Here is an 18807-nt window from a genome sequence, read left to right on the forward strand (position 1 = left end):
AGGACTCCTGGGTTCTATGTCTGGGAGGGCAGTGGGGTCAGTGGGTTAGAGCAGGGGGGGCTGGGAGGCACTAGGCAGGACTCCTGGGTTCTGTCCCCAGTTCTGTTCTTTCCTCACTTGGTGCCTCAGTTTCCCCATGTGCAATAGCAGTCCAATCCCCCTCCCCCCCCGGGAATTATTCTACGGTTTCTTTTATTCCTGTTTGTAAAGCACTTTTGTAACCTGCATTAGGCACTGCAGAGCAGTAAATTATTTATTTATTATTATTCCATTCTTCCGTGTTTAAATTAAAACAGTGCACAAGGGAGCCGGCTGGATCAGAGCCATGGGCCCATCTAGCCCGGTATCCCGTCTCCTCCCCCTTGCCCCGGCTCTGGTCCCATGGAGGAGAATATTTCCGGCAGGCCGAAGCCTGGTGCCTGTGACCCACCCATGGCGCGGGGAAGCCACAGTCCTTTTCCACCACAGGGGCAGGGCTTGTGCCTGGGTGGGTGTGGCCGGAAGGGGGCGGGGTCACTTGACATGGGGTAGGCAGGACCCATCCATTGGCCACAAGGGAGAGTCCACAAGGGAAGGGAGGATTCCACGGCACAGTCCACTGGTGGGTGTGGCATGTCATGGCTGGGTGGGCGTGGCCAGAAGGGGGCGGGGTCACTTGACATGATGAAGGCAGGACCCATCCACTGGCCACGAAGGAGAGTCCACAGGGGTGGGAGGGAATCCGTGGCACAGTCAGCTGGGTGGGCGTGGCTGGAAGGGGGCGGAGTCACTGGAGAGCCGTACCATGGCCCTCTCCCCTTGGGGCCTGGCCTATCCAGGTGGGCGTGGCTTGAGCTGCCAGGGGGCGGGGCTTCAGAGACAGCTGAGCAGCCAGGTGGCTAGAAGCAGGGCGGCGGGGGCAGGGCTGGGGGGCGCGGCCCCGGGCAGGCCGTAGGAGGTGATATTGACCACCCCGAAGGTGGCGTTGGGCACCTGCCGCCCGATCCAGTCCAGGTAGGCGCCGACCCGGATGTAGACCCCGGGGCGGTTGGGGAGGGCGCAGCCCTCGCCCCAGCTGACGACGCCGGCCACGAACCACAGCCCAGCCTCCTGGCAGACCAGGGGGCCCCCGGAATCGCCCTGGGGAGAGAGAATCGGTGACACCGGCCTCACTCCCGACCTGCAGCTCCTGCTGGCCCGGCCCTGCCCCCCCGCAGCTCTGCCGGTGCCCCTCACTCCCGACCCGCAGCCCCTGCTAGCCCAGCCCTGCCCCCCCCCCAGCTCTGCCGGTGCCCCTCACTCCCGACCCGCAGCCCCTGCTAGTCCAGCCCTGCCCCCCCCCAGCTCTGCCGGTGCCCCTCACTCCCGACCCGCAGCCCCTGCTCTCACCTGGCAGGCGTCTCTCTGTCCCTCGGCGTAGCCGGCACACATCATGTCGTCCTGGATCTCCCGCATGCTGCTCCGGCGCCGATAAAGGGCGTCACAGGGCAGTGGGTCGATCAGAGGCACCTGCAGCTGCTGCAGCGTCATGGGGGCTGGGAGCGGGGCTGGGGGGGAAGGAGGGGTTAACACTGCCTGGGTGGGGGAGGGGACCCTGGGTGGGGGAGGAGAACACAATGCCCCCCCCTGCCCCTTCTCCTCTGGGTCCCCCTCCCCTCCCCTCCCCTCCCCCTTTGCTCGTGGCCCTTCCCACCTCCCCTCCCCCACCTCTCCCCACCTCTGTTCTTCCTCCTGCCCCCTGCCCCCTCCTCACCTCCCTCTTGTGGCGACCCCCAGCCAGTCACCCAGCAGAGGGTCCCGGCGGGGAAGTGGACCCCGGCGTCCGGGAGGCAGGCGGGCAGCACCCGCGGGGTGAAGGTGACGGGGCGGCCCAGCTGGGCCAGGGCGATGTCTCCGCTGGAGCCCTCCCCGGAGTAGAGCGCGTGGCCCACGGCGCGGGACAGGGGCAGCCGCAGGGAGCCGGGCTCTGGGATCGACAGCTGACGGGAGCCCAGGACGGCTCGGTACCGAGACAGCTCCGCGTGCCTGGGGCGAGAGAGGGGTCAGCGCCAGAGACCAAGAGCGGTGCCCCTCCCGACCTGCAGCCCCTGCCAGACCAGCCCTGCCCCCCCCAGCTCTGCTGGTGCCCCTCACTCCCGACCCGCAGCCCCCTGCTGGCCCAGCCCTGCCCCCCCCAGCCCAGCCGGTGCCCCTCACTCCCGACCCACAGCACCTGCCAGCCCCCACCCCCAGCTCTGCCGGTGCCCCTCACTCCCGACCTGCAGCCCCTGCCAGCCCAGCCCCTCCCCCAGCCCTGCCGGTGCCCCTCACTCCCGACCCGCAGCCCCCTGCTGGCCCAGCCCTGCCACCCCCAGCTCTGCCGGTGCCCCTCACTCCCGACCCGCAGCCCCCTGCTGGCCCAGCCCGGGTCACTCACTGGGGAAAGCAATGTGCAGCGCTGAGCACCCACTCCGAGTTGATGAGGGTCGCCCCGCAGACGTGGCGGTTCTCATACTGCAGACTGACCTGCCAGGGCCAGGCCCCCGGCGGGGCGTCCTCCCCCGCCACGATCCGGTTCTGGGGCCCACCCTGGCCACACACTGCGGGCGGAGGGAGAGAACCGTGACAGAACCGAGGACACACGGCGCTCCCTGCTGGAGGGGACTGGAGCTGCGCCGAGCTGCAATGCAGCCGCCTGTGGGGTGCTTGGTGCCACACAGCGCCCCCTAGTGCTGCCCGGGGGCATGGGCGCCAGCATTCATTGCCTGGGGCGGGCGCCCCCTCTCCCTGCAGCACAGCGCCCCCTAGTGCCGCCCGGGGGCATGGGCGCCAGCATTCATTGCCTGGGGAGGGCGCCCCCTCTCCCTGCAGCACAGCGCCCCCTAGTGCCACCCGGGGGCATGGGCGCCAGCATTCATTGCCTGGGGCCGGCGCCCCCTCTCCCTGCAGCACAGCGCCCCCTAGTGCCGCCCGGGGGCCTCGGCGCCGGCATTCATTGCCTGGGGCGGGCGCCCCCTCTCCCGGCAGCACAGCGCCCCCTAGTGCCGCCTTGCGGCCTTGTGATTCATATGTAAGAACATGAGAACAGCCATATTGGGTCAGATCAAAGGTCCATCCAGCCCAATGTCCTGTCTGCCGACCGCGGCCAATGTCAGGTGCCCCAGAGGGAACGAACAGACCAGGGAATCATCCAGTGATCCATCCCCTGTGCCCATTCCCAGCTTCTGGCAAACAGAGGTTTAGGGACACCCAGAGCCTGGGGTTATGTCCCTGCCCATCTTGGCTAATAACCACGGATGGACCTGCCCTCCATGAACTGACCTAACTCTTTTTTTTTTAACCCAGTTATAATTTTGGCCTTTACAACATCCCCTGGCAACAAGTTCCAAAGGCTGACTGTGCGCTGTGTGAAGAAATACGTCCGTTTGTTTGTTTTAGACCTGCCGCCTGTTAATTTAATCAGGTGACCCCTGGTTCTTCTGTTATGAGAAGGGGTAAACAACACGTCCGTCTTCACTTTCTCCACTCCAGTCAGGATTTTATAGACCTCTGTCATAGCCCCACTCAGCTGTCTCTTTTCCAAGCTGAAAGGTCCCAGTCTTATTAATCTCTCCCCATACGCCCCAATTCTAAAATATCTTGTCTGAGATGGGGCGACCACATCTGCACGCAGTATTCAAGATGTGGACATGGATTTATATGGAGGCAATAGGATATTTTCTGTCTTATTATCTATCCCTTTCTTAATGATACCTAACATGCCGTTGGCTTTTTAGGCTGCTGCTGCACACTGCGTGGCTGTTTTCAGAGAACTCTCCACAGTGACGCCGAGATCTCTTTCTTGAGTGATCACAGCTAATTTAGACCCCATCGTTTTATCTGTATAGCTGGGGTTATGTTTTCCAATGTGCATCACTTTGCATTTATCAACACTGAATTTCAGCTGCCATTTTATTGCCCGGTCACCCAGTTTTGTGAGATCCTTTTGTAACGCTTCACTGTCTGCCTGGGACTTGACTAACAAGATATTTTTGTAACATCTGCCAACTTTGCCAACTCACTTTTCCCGGATGATTTATGAATGTGTTGAACTGCAGTAATCCCAGTACAGGCCCCTGGGGGACACCACTATTTACCTCTCTCCATTGCAAAAGCCGACCATTTGTTCCTACCCTTTGTTTCCTATCTTTTAACTAGGTGCTGACTCATGAAGGGATCTTCCCTCTTAACCCGTGACTGCTTACGTTGCTTCAGAGCCTTTGGCGAGGGACCCTGTCAAAGACTTTCTGGAAGGCCAAGTCCACTTTATCCACTGGCTCCCCCTTGTCCACGTGGTTGTTGACACACTCAGAGAATTCTAGTAGAATGGTGAGGTATGATTTCCCTTGACTCTTCCCCGACAAATCGTGTTCCTCTACGTGTCTGACAATTCTGTTCTTTACTATAGTTTCAAGCACTTTGCACAATGCAGAACTTAGGCTTATCAGCCTGTAATTGCCGGGATCGCCTCTGGAGCCTTTTTAAAAGATCGGTATCACATTAGCAACCCTCCAGTCACCTGGTGCAGAGGCTGATTGAAGCGATAGGTGATATGATTTCAGCGACAGGTTACATACCTGTCTGGATTCCATTGTCCCGTGCAGCTGAGGGAGACAGGGGGAGGAGTCACAGATGGCGCAAAGCGGGGGAACCGGTTTCCGAAATGACCAGGAATCAGGAAGACAGCAAAAGAAAGACACGCTCACTAAAAGTAAACAGTGCAAAGTAACACAAAGCTCTCAGGACACCTGGTCTCTCTCCCCAGCCAGGGGAGGTCAAGGGAGGGTAGTTTAGTGGTTAGAGCAGTGGGGGCTGGGAGCCAGGACTCCTGGGTTCCTCTGGGACAACAGCTGAGTCTTTCTCACCCTGCCCCGCCCACGGGACACAAATACAGCTGCACTTCCTATCTGGTTAACCACTTCTCTGCTGAAGCCTCGTCCCTGAGTTATTACAATATTCAGAGCAGCTTCAAGAGCCTACAGGACATTTTTGGTGCTGGCTCAGAGGGTGGGGACGAGCGAGGGTGTCTGTGGCTGAGAATGAGAATTGAACCCAGGAGTCCTGGCTCCCAGGGCCCCCTGCTCTAACCCACTAGCCCCCACTCCCCTCCCATAGGACCCAGGCGTCCTGGCTCCCAGCCCCCATTCACCCTGCAGCATGGGCAGCAGGAGAAGGATGGTTATTGGGGTGCAGGGGGCTCCCATGGCACAGACGCTCCCAGCTCGGCTTCCACAGGTGACTAGAGGGTCGGTGAGCTGCCCCAGTGACCCCACTGTCCGTCCCTGCATCGTCTGCATTGCCCAGCCAGTCCCTGCATCGCCTGCCTCTTCTCACCCTTCCAGGGAAACTGCATCATGTGCCGCCAATTCCCCCCCACCCCCCATGATCATCCTCCCCCCTGCCCCAGCCGCACTGGCCTCCTGCTCCATCCCCAGGTCCCATGCAGCTGAGAACTCCCACACCCGTGTTTCCATGACATGGGGCCGCTGGCCTACGTGGATGAGGGGATGTGTTCCGAAATGGCCAGGGAGCTTTCCCAGGTACTTTTGTGTGTGTGTGTGTTTGTGTTTCTGCAGCTAAACTCCACAGTGTGTGTGGGTCTATAGCTAGACTCCAGGGCTGCGTGCGTATTTGTGAGTGTGCGCGGGCACCTCAGGGGTGTATGGGACACTGGTATGGCCTTTGCTGGGTAAATGGCCAAGGACAGAACCGCCCAAGGAAATTCACAGTATTCTCAGGGTTATTTATTTTGTATCATTGTGGGTAATGAGCGATGGACCCATCCTAGACAGACAGACACAATATAGACAGATGGTGACAGTACAGACAGACACAATCTAGATAGACAGCCAGACACAACAGAGACAGGTGGTCGGATGTAACACATTAAAAGGCAGACAGCCTAGACAGAATTTAGAGAGAGGGGCAGACACAATCTAGGCTGACGGGCATATACGATGTAGACAGTCAGTTGCAGTTGAGACAGACAGACATATGTTTTGTTACTAGTATTCTCTCTATTATTATAGGACCTACGATGCCCCAATATGGGCCAGGAATCCTTTGTGCCAGGTGCTGCTCAGACTCCAGCCGAGATCAGGGCCCCGTGGTGCTGGGTGCTGCCCAGACCCACCGTGGGAGCCAGTCCCTGCCCCGAAGGGCTCACCGTCTAACCGGACAAAGGCAGGAACATTCTCCCCCTTTTCCATCTATGGAAACTGAGACTCAGGGAGACCCGGGACTTGCTCAAGGTCAGACAGGCAGTCTGTGGCAGAACCAGGGATAGAACCCAGGTGTCCTGGCTGCTAGCCCCCGCCCCATGCTAATCCACTACCCCCATTCCCTTCCCATAGGACCCAGGCGTCCTGGCTCCCAGCCCCCACTCACCCTGCAGCATGGGCAGCAGGAGAAGGATGGTTATTGGGGTGCAGGGGGCTCCCATGGCACAGCTGCTCCCAGCTCGGTTTCCACAGGTGACTAGGAGGTCGGTGAGCTGCCCCAGTGACCCCACTGCCCGGTGCCAGCTGTCTGCCTGGCCGGGGAATGTGGCCCAGCCTGTCCCTGCATCGCCTGCCTCGTCTCACCCTTCCAGGGAAACTGCATCATGTGCCGCCCCCCCCATCACTCTCCCCGTTCCCAGCCTGCCCCAGGAGCATTGGCCCCTCATTCCCCCAACCGTGTTTCCGTGACATGGGGCCGCTGGCCTATGCGGATGGGGGGATGTGTCCTGAAGTGGCCAGGGAGCTTTCCCAGGTACTTCTGTGTGCGTGTGTGTTTGTGTGTGTGTGTTTGTGCAGCTAAACTCCAGGGTGTGTATGTCTATAGCTAGACTCCGGGGCTGTGTGCATCTGTGTGTGTGTTTGTGCAGCTAAACTCCAGGGTGTGTATGTCTATAGCTAGACTCCGGGGCTGTGTGCATCTGTGTGTGTGTTTGAGTGTGTGCGCGGGCACCTCAGGGGTGTATGGGACACTGGTATGGCCTTTGCTGGGCAAATGGCCAAGGACAGAACCGCCCAAGGAATTTCACAGTATTCTCGGGGTTATTTCTTTTGTATCATTGTGGGTAATGAGAGATGGACCCGTCCTAGACAGACACAATATAGACAGATGGTGACAGTACAGACAGACACAATCTAGATAGACACAATCTAAACAGACAGACACAATAGAGACAGGTGGACGCAGTACAGACAGACACAATCTGGATAGACACAATCTAAACAGACGGACACAATATAGACAGATGGACGCAGTACAGACAGACACAATCTAGATAGACACAATCTAAACAGACAGACACAATAGAGACAGGTGGATGCAGTACAGACAGACACAATCTAGATAGACACAATCTAAACAGACAGACACAATATAGACAGATGGACGCAGTACAGACAGACACAATCTGGATAGACACAATCTAAACAGACGGACACAATATAGACAGATGGACGCAGTACAGACAGACACAGTCTAGATAGACACAATCTAAACAGACAGACACAATATAGACAGATGGACGCAGTACAGACAGACACAATCTGGATAGACACAATCTAAACAGACGGACACAATATAGACAGATGGACGCAGTACAGACAGACACAGTCTAGATAGACACAACCTAAACAGACAGACACAATAGAGACAGGTGGTCGGATGTAACACATTAAGAGGCAGACAGCCTCGACAGGCAGAATTTAGACAGATGGGCAGACACAGTCTAGGCTGACGGGCATATATGATGTAGACAGTCAGATGCAGTTGAGACAGACAGACATATGTTCTGTTACTAGTATTCTCTGTATTATTATAGGACCTACGATACCCTAATATGGGCCAGGAATCCTTTGTGCCGGGTGCTGCCCAGACCCACAGTGGGAGCCAGTCCCTGCCCCAAAGGGCTCCCAGTCTAAACAGACAAAGGCAGGAAAGTTCTCCCCCTTTTAAATCTAGGGAAACTGAGACTCCGGGAGACCCGGGACTTGCTCAAGGTCAGACAGGCAGTCTGTGGCAGAACCAGGGATAGAACCCAGGCATCCTGGCTCCCAGCCCCCACCCCACGCTAATCCACTACCCCCATTCCCTTCCCATAGGACCCAGGCGTCCTGGCTCCCAGCCCCCACTCACCCTGCAGCATGGGCAGCAGGAGAAGGATGGTTATTGGGGTGCAGGGGGCTCCCATGGCACAGACGCTCCCAGCTCGGTTTCCGCAGGTGACTAGAAGGTCGGTGAGCTGCCCCAGTGACCCCACTGCCCGGTGTCAGCTGTCTGCCTGGCTGGGGAATGTGGCCCAGCCTGTCCCCGCATCGCCTGCCTCTTCTCACCCTTCCAGGGAATCTGCTTCATGTGCCACCAACACCCCCCTCCCCCCCCGCAAGATTCACTCTCTCCGTTCCCAGCCTCCCCCTTGCCCCAGGCATGTTGGCCCCTCACTCTGTCCCCGGGTCCCGTGCGACTGAGAACTCCCCCAACCGTGTTTCTGTGCCACGGGGCTGCTGTCATATGCCGAATGGGGGGATGTGTCCTGAAATGACCAGGGAGTTTTCCCAAGAGGACTCACTGGGTTCTGCTGTGTGTGTGTGTGTGTGTGTGTGTGTGGCTAAACTCCGGGGTGTGTATTTGTACCTCCAGGTTTCGCGGGGTCTCTTGTGTTGTCTTTGTTGGGCAAATGGCCAAGGACAGAACCGCCCAAGGAATTCCACAGTATTCTCGGGGTTATTTATTTTTAATCGCTGTGGGTAATGGGAGATGGACCCGTCCCAGACAGACAGACGCACAGATGTTCGTATTCAACACAGAAAGAGACAGCCTAGATGGCAGAATTTACACAGAGAGGAAGACACTATCTAGACAGACAAGGCGAACTAGACAGATGGGCATATACGATGCAGGCAGTCAGATGCAGTTGGGACAGACAGAGATATCTTTGGTTACTAGTATTCCCCGTATTATTGTAGGTCCTACAATACTCTAACACGAGGCAGGAATCCTTTGTGCCAGGTGCTGCCTAGACTCCAGCTAAGATCAGGGCCCCGTGATGCCGGGGCACTGCTCAGACCCACCATGGGAGCCAGTCCTTGCTCCGAAGGGCTCCCAGTCTTAACAGACAAAGGCAGGAACATTCTCCCCCTTTTCCACCCAGGGAAACTGAGACTCAGAGAGATCCAGGACTTGCTGAAGGTCACACAAGGAGTCTGTGGCAGAATCTGGGATAGAACCCAGGAGTCCTGGCTCCCGGCCACCCTTCTGTGCTAAGCCACTAGCCCCCACTCCCCTCCCATAGGACCAAGGCGTCCTGGCTCCCAGCCCCCACTCACCCTGCAGCAGGGGCAGCAGGAGAAGGATGGTTATTGGGGTGCAGGGGGCTCCCATGGCACAGCTGCTCCCAGCTCGGTTTCCGCAGGTGACTAGAAGGTCGGTGAACTGCCCCAGTGACCCCACTGCCTGGTGGCAGCTGTCTGCCTGGCCGGGGAATGTGGCCCAGCCTGTCCCTGTATCGCCTGCCTCGTCTCACCCTTCCAGGGAATCTGCTTCATGTGCCGCCAACCCCGACCCCCCCCATGTCACTCTCCCCGTTCCCAGCCTGCCCCAGGCGCATTGGCCCCTCACTTCGTCCCCGGGTCCCGTGTGGCTGAGGTTGAATGAAGACTGGGAGTGGATGGGTCATTACACAAAGTAGAACTATTCCCCCCTACTGTTACTCACACCTTCTTGTCAATTTCTGTGACCTGGGGCTGCCGTCATATGCAGAACGGGGGGATGTGTCCCGAAATGGCCGGGGAGTTTTCCCAAGGGGACTCAGCAGGTTCCGCTGTGTGTTTGTGTGTGTGTGCGTTTGTGTGTGCAGCTCAACTCCACGGTGCGTGTGTGTCTATAGCTAAACCCCAGGGTGTTTGTGTGTATATAGCTGGACTCTGGGGGATGTGTGTGCGTGTGTGTGACTTCAGGGGTGTGGGGTCCCTTGTGTTGTCTTTGTTGTGTAAATGGCCAAGGACAGAACCGCCCAAGGAATTTCACAGTATTCTTGGGGTTATTTATTTTGTATCATTGTGAGTAATGAGCGATAGACCTGTCCCAGACAGACACAATATAGACAGATGGAGACAGTACAGACAGACACAGTCTAGATAGACACAATCTAAACAGACAGACAGACACAACAGAGACAGATGTTTGGATCGCACACATTAAGAGACAGCCAGCCTAGACAGGCAGAATTTAGACAGAGGGGCAGACACCATCTTGACAGACAGACACAATCTCGACAGGTGGGCGTATATAATCGACACAGACCGATGCTGCTGAGGCAGACAGACATATTTTGTTGCTAGTATTCTCTGTAGTATTGTGGGACGTGCGACACCCCAACACGGGCCAGGTGTCCTTTGTGCCAGGTGCTGCCCAGACTCCAGCCGAGATCAGGGCCCCATGGTGCCGGGCGCTGCCCGGACCCACCGTGGGAGCCAGTCCCTGCCCCGAAGGGCTCACAGCCCAAACCAGCATTTCTTAAATGTGGACACCGTGGCTGCATATGGCCACCAGCGACCACAACAGTGTCCTGGGAGGAGATGGGGGGAGGGGGCGGAAAGAAGAGACAACACTACATTATTTTTATTACTGAGTCTGCAAAAAAAAAACCCCAAACCCACCAACAACCACACAACAACTCCTACGTAAATAAATGCCAATGATTTAGACTTGGATCTGTGCAGATTTATTTGTTTTTCTTAACATAAATTAAGTATTTTAGGAAAAAGTGTCAGAGCAGCCACTAGCAAGAGTTGGTAGCCGCCCTCTGAGGCCACCAAAAAAATTGTTGTCAGGACACCTGGTCCAAACAAATGCAGGTTCATTCTCCTGCTTTTACACCTAAGGAACAGGGGACTCTGAGAGACCCAGGACTTGCTCAAGGTCACCAGGGGATCTGTTGAGCCAGAGATAGAAACCAGGACGCCTGTTCCCAGCTCCAACCCACTAGCCCCCACTCCCCTCCCAGAGCTGGGGAGAGAACCCAGGAGTCCTGGCTCCCAGCCCCCTCTGCTCTTACCACTAGACACCACTCCCCTCCCAGAGCTGGGGAGAGAACCCAGGAGTCCGGGCTCCCAGCTCCCCCTGTGCTAACCCATTAGACCCCACTCCCCTCCCAGACCCATCATCACGCCTAGTCTTCTCCATGGCAGGGCTGGTTGTTAAATTAGCAGATCAGAAACCAAGCAGTGGCCCCATCCCCGGGCCAGCGCTGGCCAGCAGGAGGGTGCCGAGAAGCAGGGGGGTGGACGCTGGAGTGTAGCCGGCATTGGGATGACTCCTAATGGTGACATTCACCACCCCGGATTCCACACTGGGGAGCTGCTGCTGGATCCAGTCAGAGTAGGCCGAGACCCGGGTATAGACCCCAGGACGGTAGGGGAGGCCACAGCCGTCTCCGAAGCTCACGATGCCGATCAGGAACCAGGAGTCAGCCTGCGAGCAAACGAGGGGTCCCCCAGAATCCCCCTAGAGAGAGAAGGATAATTAGTGATATTGGTGCCCCTCAGTCCTGACCTGCCGCCCCGAGGAACTACATACCCGTCCCCCACCAGCTCTGCCAATGTCCCTCAACCCCGACCCACAGCCCCCTCCAGTCGCAGCCCTGGGCTCCTGGATCTCCTGGGAGGTCCCTGAATCCATTCACCTGGCAGGAGTCCTTCCCTCCTTCGGGGTAGCCAGCACAAACCATGCCGTCTTTAATGGGGCGTGACCCCGGGGACCCTGTGATGGGTTTGCTATAGAGGTCGTTGCACGTCTCGACATCTATGAGTGAGACCTGAACCTCCTGCAGAGTGCGGGGAGCAGGGAGACGTTCTGTGGAGAAAAAAGACACCTCATCAGGGTCCATCTCAGCCATCTCCACCCGGGGCAGGATCATCCCTGACTGTCTGTGCCCCTGCAGAGATGGAGATGTCCCGTCTGGGCCCACCTAGGTAGGTCAGGTGAGAATAGGAGTTTTTAAGCACACGAGGAGTCCTGGCTCCCAGCCAACCCAGCACACTCCACTTCCCTCCTCAAGCTGGGGATAGAACCCAGGAGTCCTGGCTCCCAACCCCCCCCCCCATCTCTAACCACTAGACCCCACTCCCCAACCAGCACCTCATCCTGTCTCCCATTGGAAGATCCCGTCTCTTCAGCAACCGTTGGGCTTTGCTTTGCCTGCTTGGGCTGTGGCCACTAGATGGTGACATGACTCATGCAGCAGATACAGCCCTGGCTCAAGGGTTCTCCCATGTCACCTTTGGGGGACCCCCCACCCCACGCAGGTCTTACCATCCGTCTGGACGTTCCCCCAGCCGGTGACCCAGCACAGGGTGCCATTCGCGATGGAATCACTGGGGTCCGGAAGGCAGACGGGGAGGATGTAGGCGGTGTAGTGAAGGGGCGTGCGTAAGTGCACCAGGGCTATGTCTGAGGCAGAGCTGCTGGAGTTGTAGTCGCTGTGGATTATGATCTGTGACACAGCAGAAGTGAAGGCGTTTGCATTCTGGCTATTCAGCTGGAATTCCCCAAGGGAAACAGAGTAAGCAGTGAGGGTCGAATTCCTAGGAGAGGGGGAGACATTGGGCAGGAGTTTGTTATGATACTGGTTACCACAGAGCAGAAATGCAGACACCTCTGGGGTGGAGCATCTGGGGAACAGCTGCACATAACACCACATAGAATAGCTTGCTTGGGGCTGAGATGCTGCCACCGCTGGGGTGGGGCAGCTGGGGAACAGCCTGTGGCGAAGTGGGACTTTTCTGTAATATTTTTATTAAGCCTCTATGTGCCTCAGTTTCCCTATTGGGTGCAAAACTGTTAAGTCTCTCAGTGGGGCAGCACAGGGAACCGGGCAGAGGGGTTCTGTAGCATTGCTCTCTGGCGTGGACTGAAGAGGTCCTTACAGGGCCGCCTGAGGCCGACCACATATCACTGGGGAAGACGAGAAGAGAATGAAAACCGCCGTGGCCAGAACACTGAGACCCAGCAGCCAAAGGCCTGGAGGAAGTTGGATTCCTTCCACGTCTCCACAGGGAAGCTGAGCAGAAGGTAGCTGAGAAGAAGGGACTGAGAGCTGACAGCCGGGGGATAAGGTTTGGGAGGGGCACAATGGATCTGTCTACACTGCACTAAAAAGCCTGGGCTAGCTGCCCCAGGCCACCTGCGGCCGTGCCACGGGTCTCTCATTGCCGGGTAAACGTACCCCGAGAGACAGCGGCTGAAATGGAGCCCAGAGCAGGCTGGAGAGCACTGGCTTGGCCAGATGGGCTCTATCTCCACCGTGGTTTCTCTGGGCCAACCTAGGGATTTCCCGGAGCCGTGGTCCAGTTGATTAATTAACCGGACCCTGGTCTGACAACGCTGCCTGACGTCACTGCAAATCCTGGCTAAGGTGCACTGGCCCCTGCAGAGCAGACGAGCCCCCACCAGGACTCTGTCTCCCTTGGACTCGCTGGGCACAGCTCATGAATTGAAGCAGGAGGCCTGGAGCCCAGAGGCTTAGTCATGGAGTGGGTGGGGCCATGGGGCCGAGTGGGACCCCCCCGGGGGTCTGGCACACTGAAGGGTTCCTCCAGGGGATTTTTTAAAAGCTGGGCTATAGCTGCACGGTGATGCCTCCCCCCCGCCCGCTCTGAGATGCAGCCACCTCTGGGGTGGGACAGCTAGGGAACAGGCTGGGGGCACTCACAGACTGAAGCAATGAGCCGCAGACACTGCCCATTCCCCGGTGATGAGGGACCCTCCGCAGATGTGGACTCCGTTGTATCGGATGCTGGCCTGCCAGGGCCAAGCCCCGTTCTGGGCATCCTGCCCTCCTACAATGCGGCCGGAGGCCACCGACTGCCCGCAGGCTGGGGAGAAAAGTGGGGAGGGGTGTGAATAGAACCCAGGAATCCTGGCTCCCAGCCCCCCCTGCTCTAACCCATCAGACCCCACTCCCCTCCCAGAGCCAGAGATGGAACCCAGGAATCCTGGCTCCCAGCCCCCCCTGCTCTAACCCACTAGACCCCCCTCCCCTCCCAGAGCTGGGAATAGAACCCAGGAGTCCTGGCTCACAATCCCCGCACACCAAGCTCTATCCATTAGACCCCACTTCCCTCCCCTCCAAAAGTTGGGGACAGAAAGTGTCCAGATTCCTTACTTGACTGGAACTCCTCAGCACCTAGAAGAGAAGGAGAGGGATGAGTGAGGTGTGAAAACTGCACACGACCCAGACCCCTCCAGCAGGGAGCAGTGCTGCACCCAAGTACACACACACACACACACACACACACGATTTCCACAAGCAGATCCCAGAAATTTCTCCTCTCACAACCCTACCTGGCCCCCTTTCCCCCATGGCCTGCCCGCATGCCTCCCATGGGTCCCTGACCCCCTCCCATGGGGTGGGAGTGGTTCTCTGGCAAGGGGTGTGACGTGTGACCCCCCAGGAAGTGAGGTATGTAGGGGGACATAGTCTGATACAGGCTTTTCCCCTCTGGCTGAGAGCCTCCACAGACAGCCCAGACCCTAGATCCAGGGTCTCTGCCCCATAACTTCCCCCTGTGGATGATGGGGGAAGGGCCCATTCTCTCAGCCAGGTTGTGCATCCCCCCACTCAATCTGGATGAGCTATTCCCTGCCCCACACATCCACCCCAGCCCCACTTATCCATCCCCTCTCTGCCCCCTAAGCCCTACATCTCTCTCCCCTTCCTTTGCCACCCACAACCTACCCTTCCCACAGGCCCTCACTCTGTCCCCCGCCACCGCAAACCATCTCCCCTTTCCCAAACCCCTCCTGCCCAGTGTAAGTGCTGAGAACCCCACCCCTGGCCTTTTCCTCTTGAAACCTACAGAGGGCAGAGTCCTCCGGCAGGGAGTGCCACAAGTTTTTGGCAGAGGGAGTAATGCCTCATGGACAGTTCCAGTCCAGTTGTGCTTGAAGGTGTGAGGGACAGAAACCCACTCCCCTTCCACAGCTGGGATAGAACCCAGGAGTCCTGGCTCCAAGCCCCCTCTGCTCTAACCCACCAGACCCCACTCCCCTTCCAGAGCTGGGATAGAACCCAGGAGTCCTGGCTCCGAGCCCCCCCTGCTCTAACCCACCAGACCCCACTCCCCTTCCACAGCTGGGATAGAACCCAGGAGTCCTGGCTCCAAGCCCCCTCTGCTCTAACCCACCAGACCCCACTCCCCTCCCAGAGTTGGGATAGAACCCAGGAGTCCTGGATCCCAGCCCCCCCTGCTCTAACCCACTAGCCCCCACTCTCCGTCCCCACAGTCCCTGTTCTGTCCCTTTCTGATCCTCATCCCAGCAGATTCCCAAGGTCAGGACCTCAGCAGACCCTGCACTCACCCTCCAGCAGTGGCAGCAGCAGCAGGACCAGCAGCAGGGCGGCCAGCGGGCAGCTGAGAACACCCATGATACCGGCTCCCGCGACTCCAGCCGGCTCACCCGAGGGCTGGGACCAAAACCCAGACCGGGAAGGGAAAGTCACTGGCTGCAATTTACAGGCTACACGTCACATTCACAATCAGAGCTATAAAACCACAAGGCAGATAAGTTCATGAGAGGTGCCGACGGCAGCTCCCCCCGCCCAGAGCTGGGATAGAACCCAGGCGTCCTGACTCCCAGCCCTGCTTCCGCTCTGTAACCTAGTAGATCCCCACTCTCCTTGCACGTGAACTCAGGAATGCAACCCGCTAGTCTCTACTGCCCTCCCATAGGACCCAGGTGTCCTGGGCTCCCAGCCCCCCACTTACTCTGCCGCATGGGTCGTAGGAAAAGGATGGTTACGGGTTCACAGAGGGCTCTCATGTGTAACCGTTCTGCCAGCTGGAGCCAGCAGCAACCGGGGCCGGGTTCAGTCTCTAGTGGTTCCTTTTCAACAATACAACACTGAACCGGTTCGAGCCCCCACCCAGTGACTTGGGACATTTACACTCCACCCCTGGGTGCCTCTGAGAGGCAACACTTCCTCACTCACGAGCACCCAGTCTGGGTGTAGAAAAGAAACTTTGAATGAAAGGAGAGAAGTCACCCGACATTAATAAGGGACAATGCCACAAGCAGGATTCATAATCATAAAGGTGTGAGCAGGACGCCCACCCCAGAGTGCATGGGGCTGTGCCTTCCGCCTCATGTTCTTCAACCAAAAGTTCCTTCACTGTGCCCCGCTTTGCTCCCTCCCGACACCCCACTCACCGGGGTTGTCCTCGGTCAGAGAGGACCCAGGGTTCAGGGGTGCATCTGTGGGAGTTCACCTCCCACCCGGGGAAGAAGGTACCGAGCTGGCTCTGCCATCTGAGTCCTTGCTCTGGCTGGCTGCCCTGCCAGCCGCTGTTCCTCTCCTTCGGCCACCCCGCCAGCCACTCGCCCCCCCAGCTGACTGTCAGTCACCTTCCGCGGCCACCTGCCTCTCGGCGGTGACCTGGTGCAGGTCGGTCGCTTAGGGATCGCAGCTCTTTGCAGGCTGGGCAGACACGCTGCCCCACCGCCCGGGATTCCGGCTCTCATTTGAGCACTTTAAAATAACAAAATGAGCTTTGAACGGTAAGGAGGAACAGGTTAAGCTAGCCTGAGAACGCTGAGGGAGAGACTGCACCTCCCAGCAGGGACACCTGTCCCCACCCCTTTGACTTTCACAGGGCTCTGGCATTCGAGCCCCTGGCCGAATGAGGTCCTTTCAGCGGAGGGTGGCCCCCTCATCTGGGACGGGTTAAGCACAGTTCTGCTCCCCTTTATTCATACAATAAAGGCAACAACCTTGATAACCTGTCGCTACCCCTGCATTCAGTGCTAAAGTGATTTCTATTGCAACAGCGGCCAAAGCTGATCCCTTCAGCAGCCCAGCTCCTGCCTGCTGGATGCCTTGGCAGAGGAGGTGTAGCCATGTCAATACAATTTGCTCCTGAAGCCTCTCCTCCCCCTCCCAGCTGTCAGGGGAGAGCCCATTCAGACCCTGCTTGTACAGGGCATAGCAGCTCCCAGCTCTGCTTCCGCAGGGGGCTAGGTGATCGGTGAGCTGCTCCAGTGACCCCAATCCCCGGTGTCAGCTGTCTGCCTGGCCGGGGAATGTCACCCCGCCAGTCCCTCCATCGCCTGCCTCTTCTCACCCTTCTAGGGAAACCCCTTCTTGGGCCTCCACCCCTGAGCCCTGTTTGCACTCTCCCTGTATCCAGCCTGCCCCCTGTCCCAGCTGCACTGGCCCCTCACGTCCCCCCCTTGCGTTTCCACAACTTGATGCTGCTGGCAGGTGCAGAATGGGGGGATGTCTCCTGAAATGGCCAGGAAGCCTCTCCACGGGGTCTCGCCTGGTTCTGCTGTGTGTGTGTGTGTGTGTGTGTGTGTGGCTAAACTCCAGAGTGTCTGTGGGTGTACCTCAGGGATGTGTGGGTCCTCTGGGTTATCTTTGTTGTGTAAATCACCAAGGATAGAACAGCCCAAGGAAATTCACAGTATTCTCGGGGTTATTTATTTTGTATCATTGTGGGTAATGAGAGATGGACCCGTCCTAGATAGACAGACACAAGATAGACAGATGGTGACGGTACAGACAGACACAGTCTAGACATGCATCCGACGAAGTGGTTATTCACCCACGAAAGCTCCTGCTCCAATATGTCTGTTAGTCTATAAGGTGCCACAGGACTCTTTGCTGCTTTTACAGATCCAGACTAACACAGCTACCCCTCTGATATTAAAGGACAGACAGCCTAGACAGGCAGAATTTAGACAGAGGGGCAGAAACACTCTTGACAGACAGATAAGGCAAACTAGACAGCCAGGCATATATAGTCTAGACAGACAGATGAAGTCGAGACAGACAGACATATTGTTTATTACTAGTATTCTCTGTATTATTGTAGGACCTACGACACCTGAACATGGGCCAGGAATCCTTTGTGCCAGGTGATGCAAAGACTACAACTGAGATCAGTGCCCCATTGTGCTGGCACTGCCCAGACCCACAGTGGGTGCCAGTCCCTGCCCCGAAGGGCTCACTTTCTAAACAGACCAAGGCACGTTTATTCTCTCCCTTTCACATCTACGGGAACTGAGACTCAGAGAGACCTGGGACTTGCTGAAGGTCACACAGGGAGTCTGTGGCCGAGCCAGGGAGAGAACCCAGGAGTCCTGCTCCCAAGCCCTGCTCTAACCCACCAGATCTCAATCCCCTCCCAAAGCCAGCGATAGAACCCAGGAGTCCTGCTCCCAACCCCTGCTCTAACCCACCAGATCTCAATCCCTGCCAAAAGCCAGCGATAGAACCCAGGAATCCTGACAACCGGTCCCCTCCCCCAGTCACTAACCCACTAGATCCCACTCCCCTCCCAGCTAGATTCTCGCTAGAGAGGATCCAGGGAGACTATGCCAGGTTGGGTAAGACGCTCAAGGAAATTGAGGCTCAGGTGATCTTCAGTGGGATCCTACCTGTCCCTAGGGAAGGGCGCCAAAGGGGTGACAGGATCGTGACGATTAATAGTTGGCTGAGGGAGTGGTGTTACAAGGAGGGCTTTGGGATGTATGGGCACTGGGAGGCTTTTAGGGACAGAGAACTGTTCTCACGGGATGGGCTCCACCTAAGTAGGGAAGGAAGTAGACTTCTAGGAGGGAGGCTGGCTCATCTGATTAAAAGAGCTTTAAACTAGACATTGGGGGGAGACGGTTGGGAGAGGTCCTGATGCTCTCCACGCCAAATTTATACATTGGGAGTGAGAACAACAAGATAACAAAAGATATAGCCAGAGGGGGACGGTCAGGTGTAAGGAAGAGAGGGGGGACAGATCATAGATCGACAGGTCATACTGG

The 18807-nt window shown here is 57.4% G+C and overlaps 2 protein-coding genes across 2 annotated transcripts; both read right to left on the minus strand.

Moving 5' to 3' along the window:
• Positions 1 to 852: 852 nt before the first annotated feature.
• Positions 853 to 6206, minus strand: LOC123369235 (serine protease 27-like). Its single transcript, XM_045014591.1, has 6 exons — positions 6164 to 6206; positions 4575 to 4601; positions 2396 to 2558; positions 1733 to 2004; positions 1369 to 1526; positions 853 to 1119 (listed from the first exon to the last, which is right to left on the minus strand). The coding sequence occupies exons 1-6, from the start codon at positions 6204 to 6206 to the stop codon at positions 853 to 855; spliced, it is 930 nt and encodes a 309-aa protein (XP_044870526.1).
• Positions 6207 to 11167: 4961 nt separating this feature from the next.
• On the minus strand, positions 11168 to 15418 carry LOC123369236 (serine protease 33-like). The gene is made up of 6 exons (XM_045014592.1): positions 15352 to 15418; positions 14161 to 14176; positions 13703 to 13909; positions 12304 to 12575; positions 11675 to 11844; positions 11168 to 11496 (listed from the first exon to the last, which is right to left on the minus strand). The coding sequence occupies exons 1-6, from the start codon at positions 15416 to 15418 to the stop codon at positions 11203 to 11205; spliced, it is 1026 nt and encodes a 341-aa protein (XP_044870527.1). The 3' UTR covers positions 11168 to 11202.
• Between the last annotated feature and the right edge of the window lie 3389 nt (positions 15419 to 18807).

The sequence above is a fragment of the Mauremys mutica genome, chromosome 4, assembly GCF_020497125.1.
Source record: "Mauremys mutica isolate MM-2020 ecotype Southern chromosome 4, ASM2049712v1, whole genome shotgun sequence".
Classification (NCBI taxonomy): Eukaryota; Metazoa; Chordata; order Testudines; family Geoemydidae; genus Mauremys; species Mauremys mutica.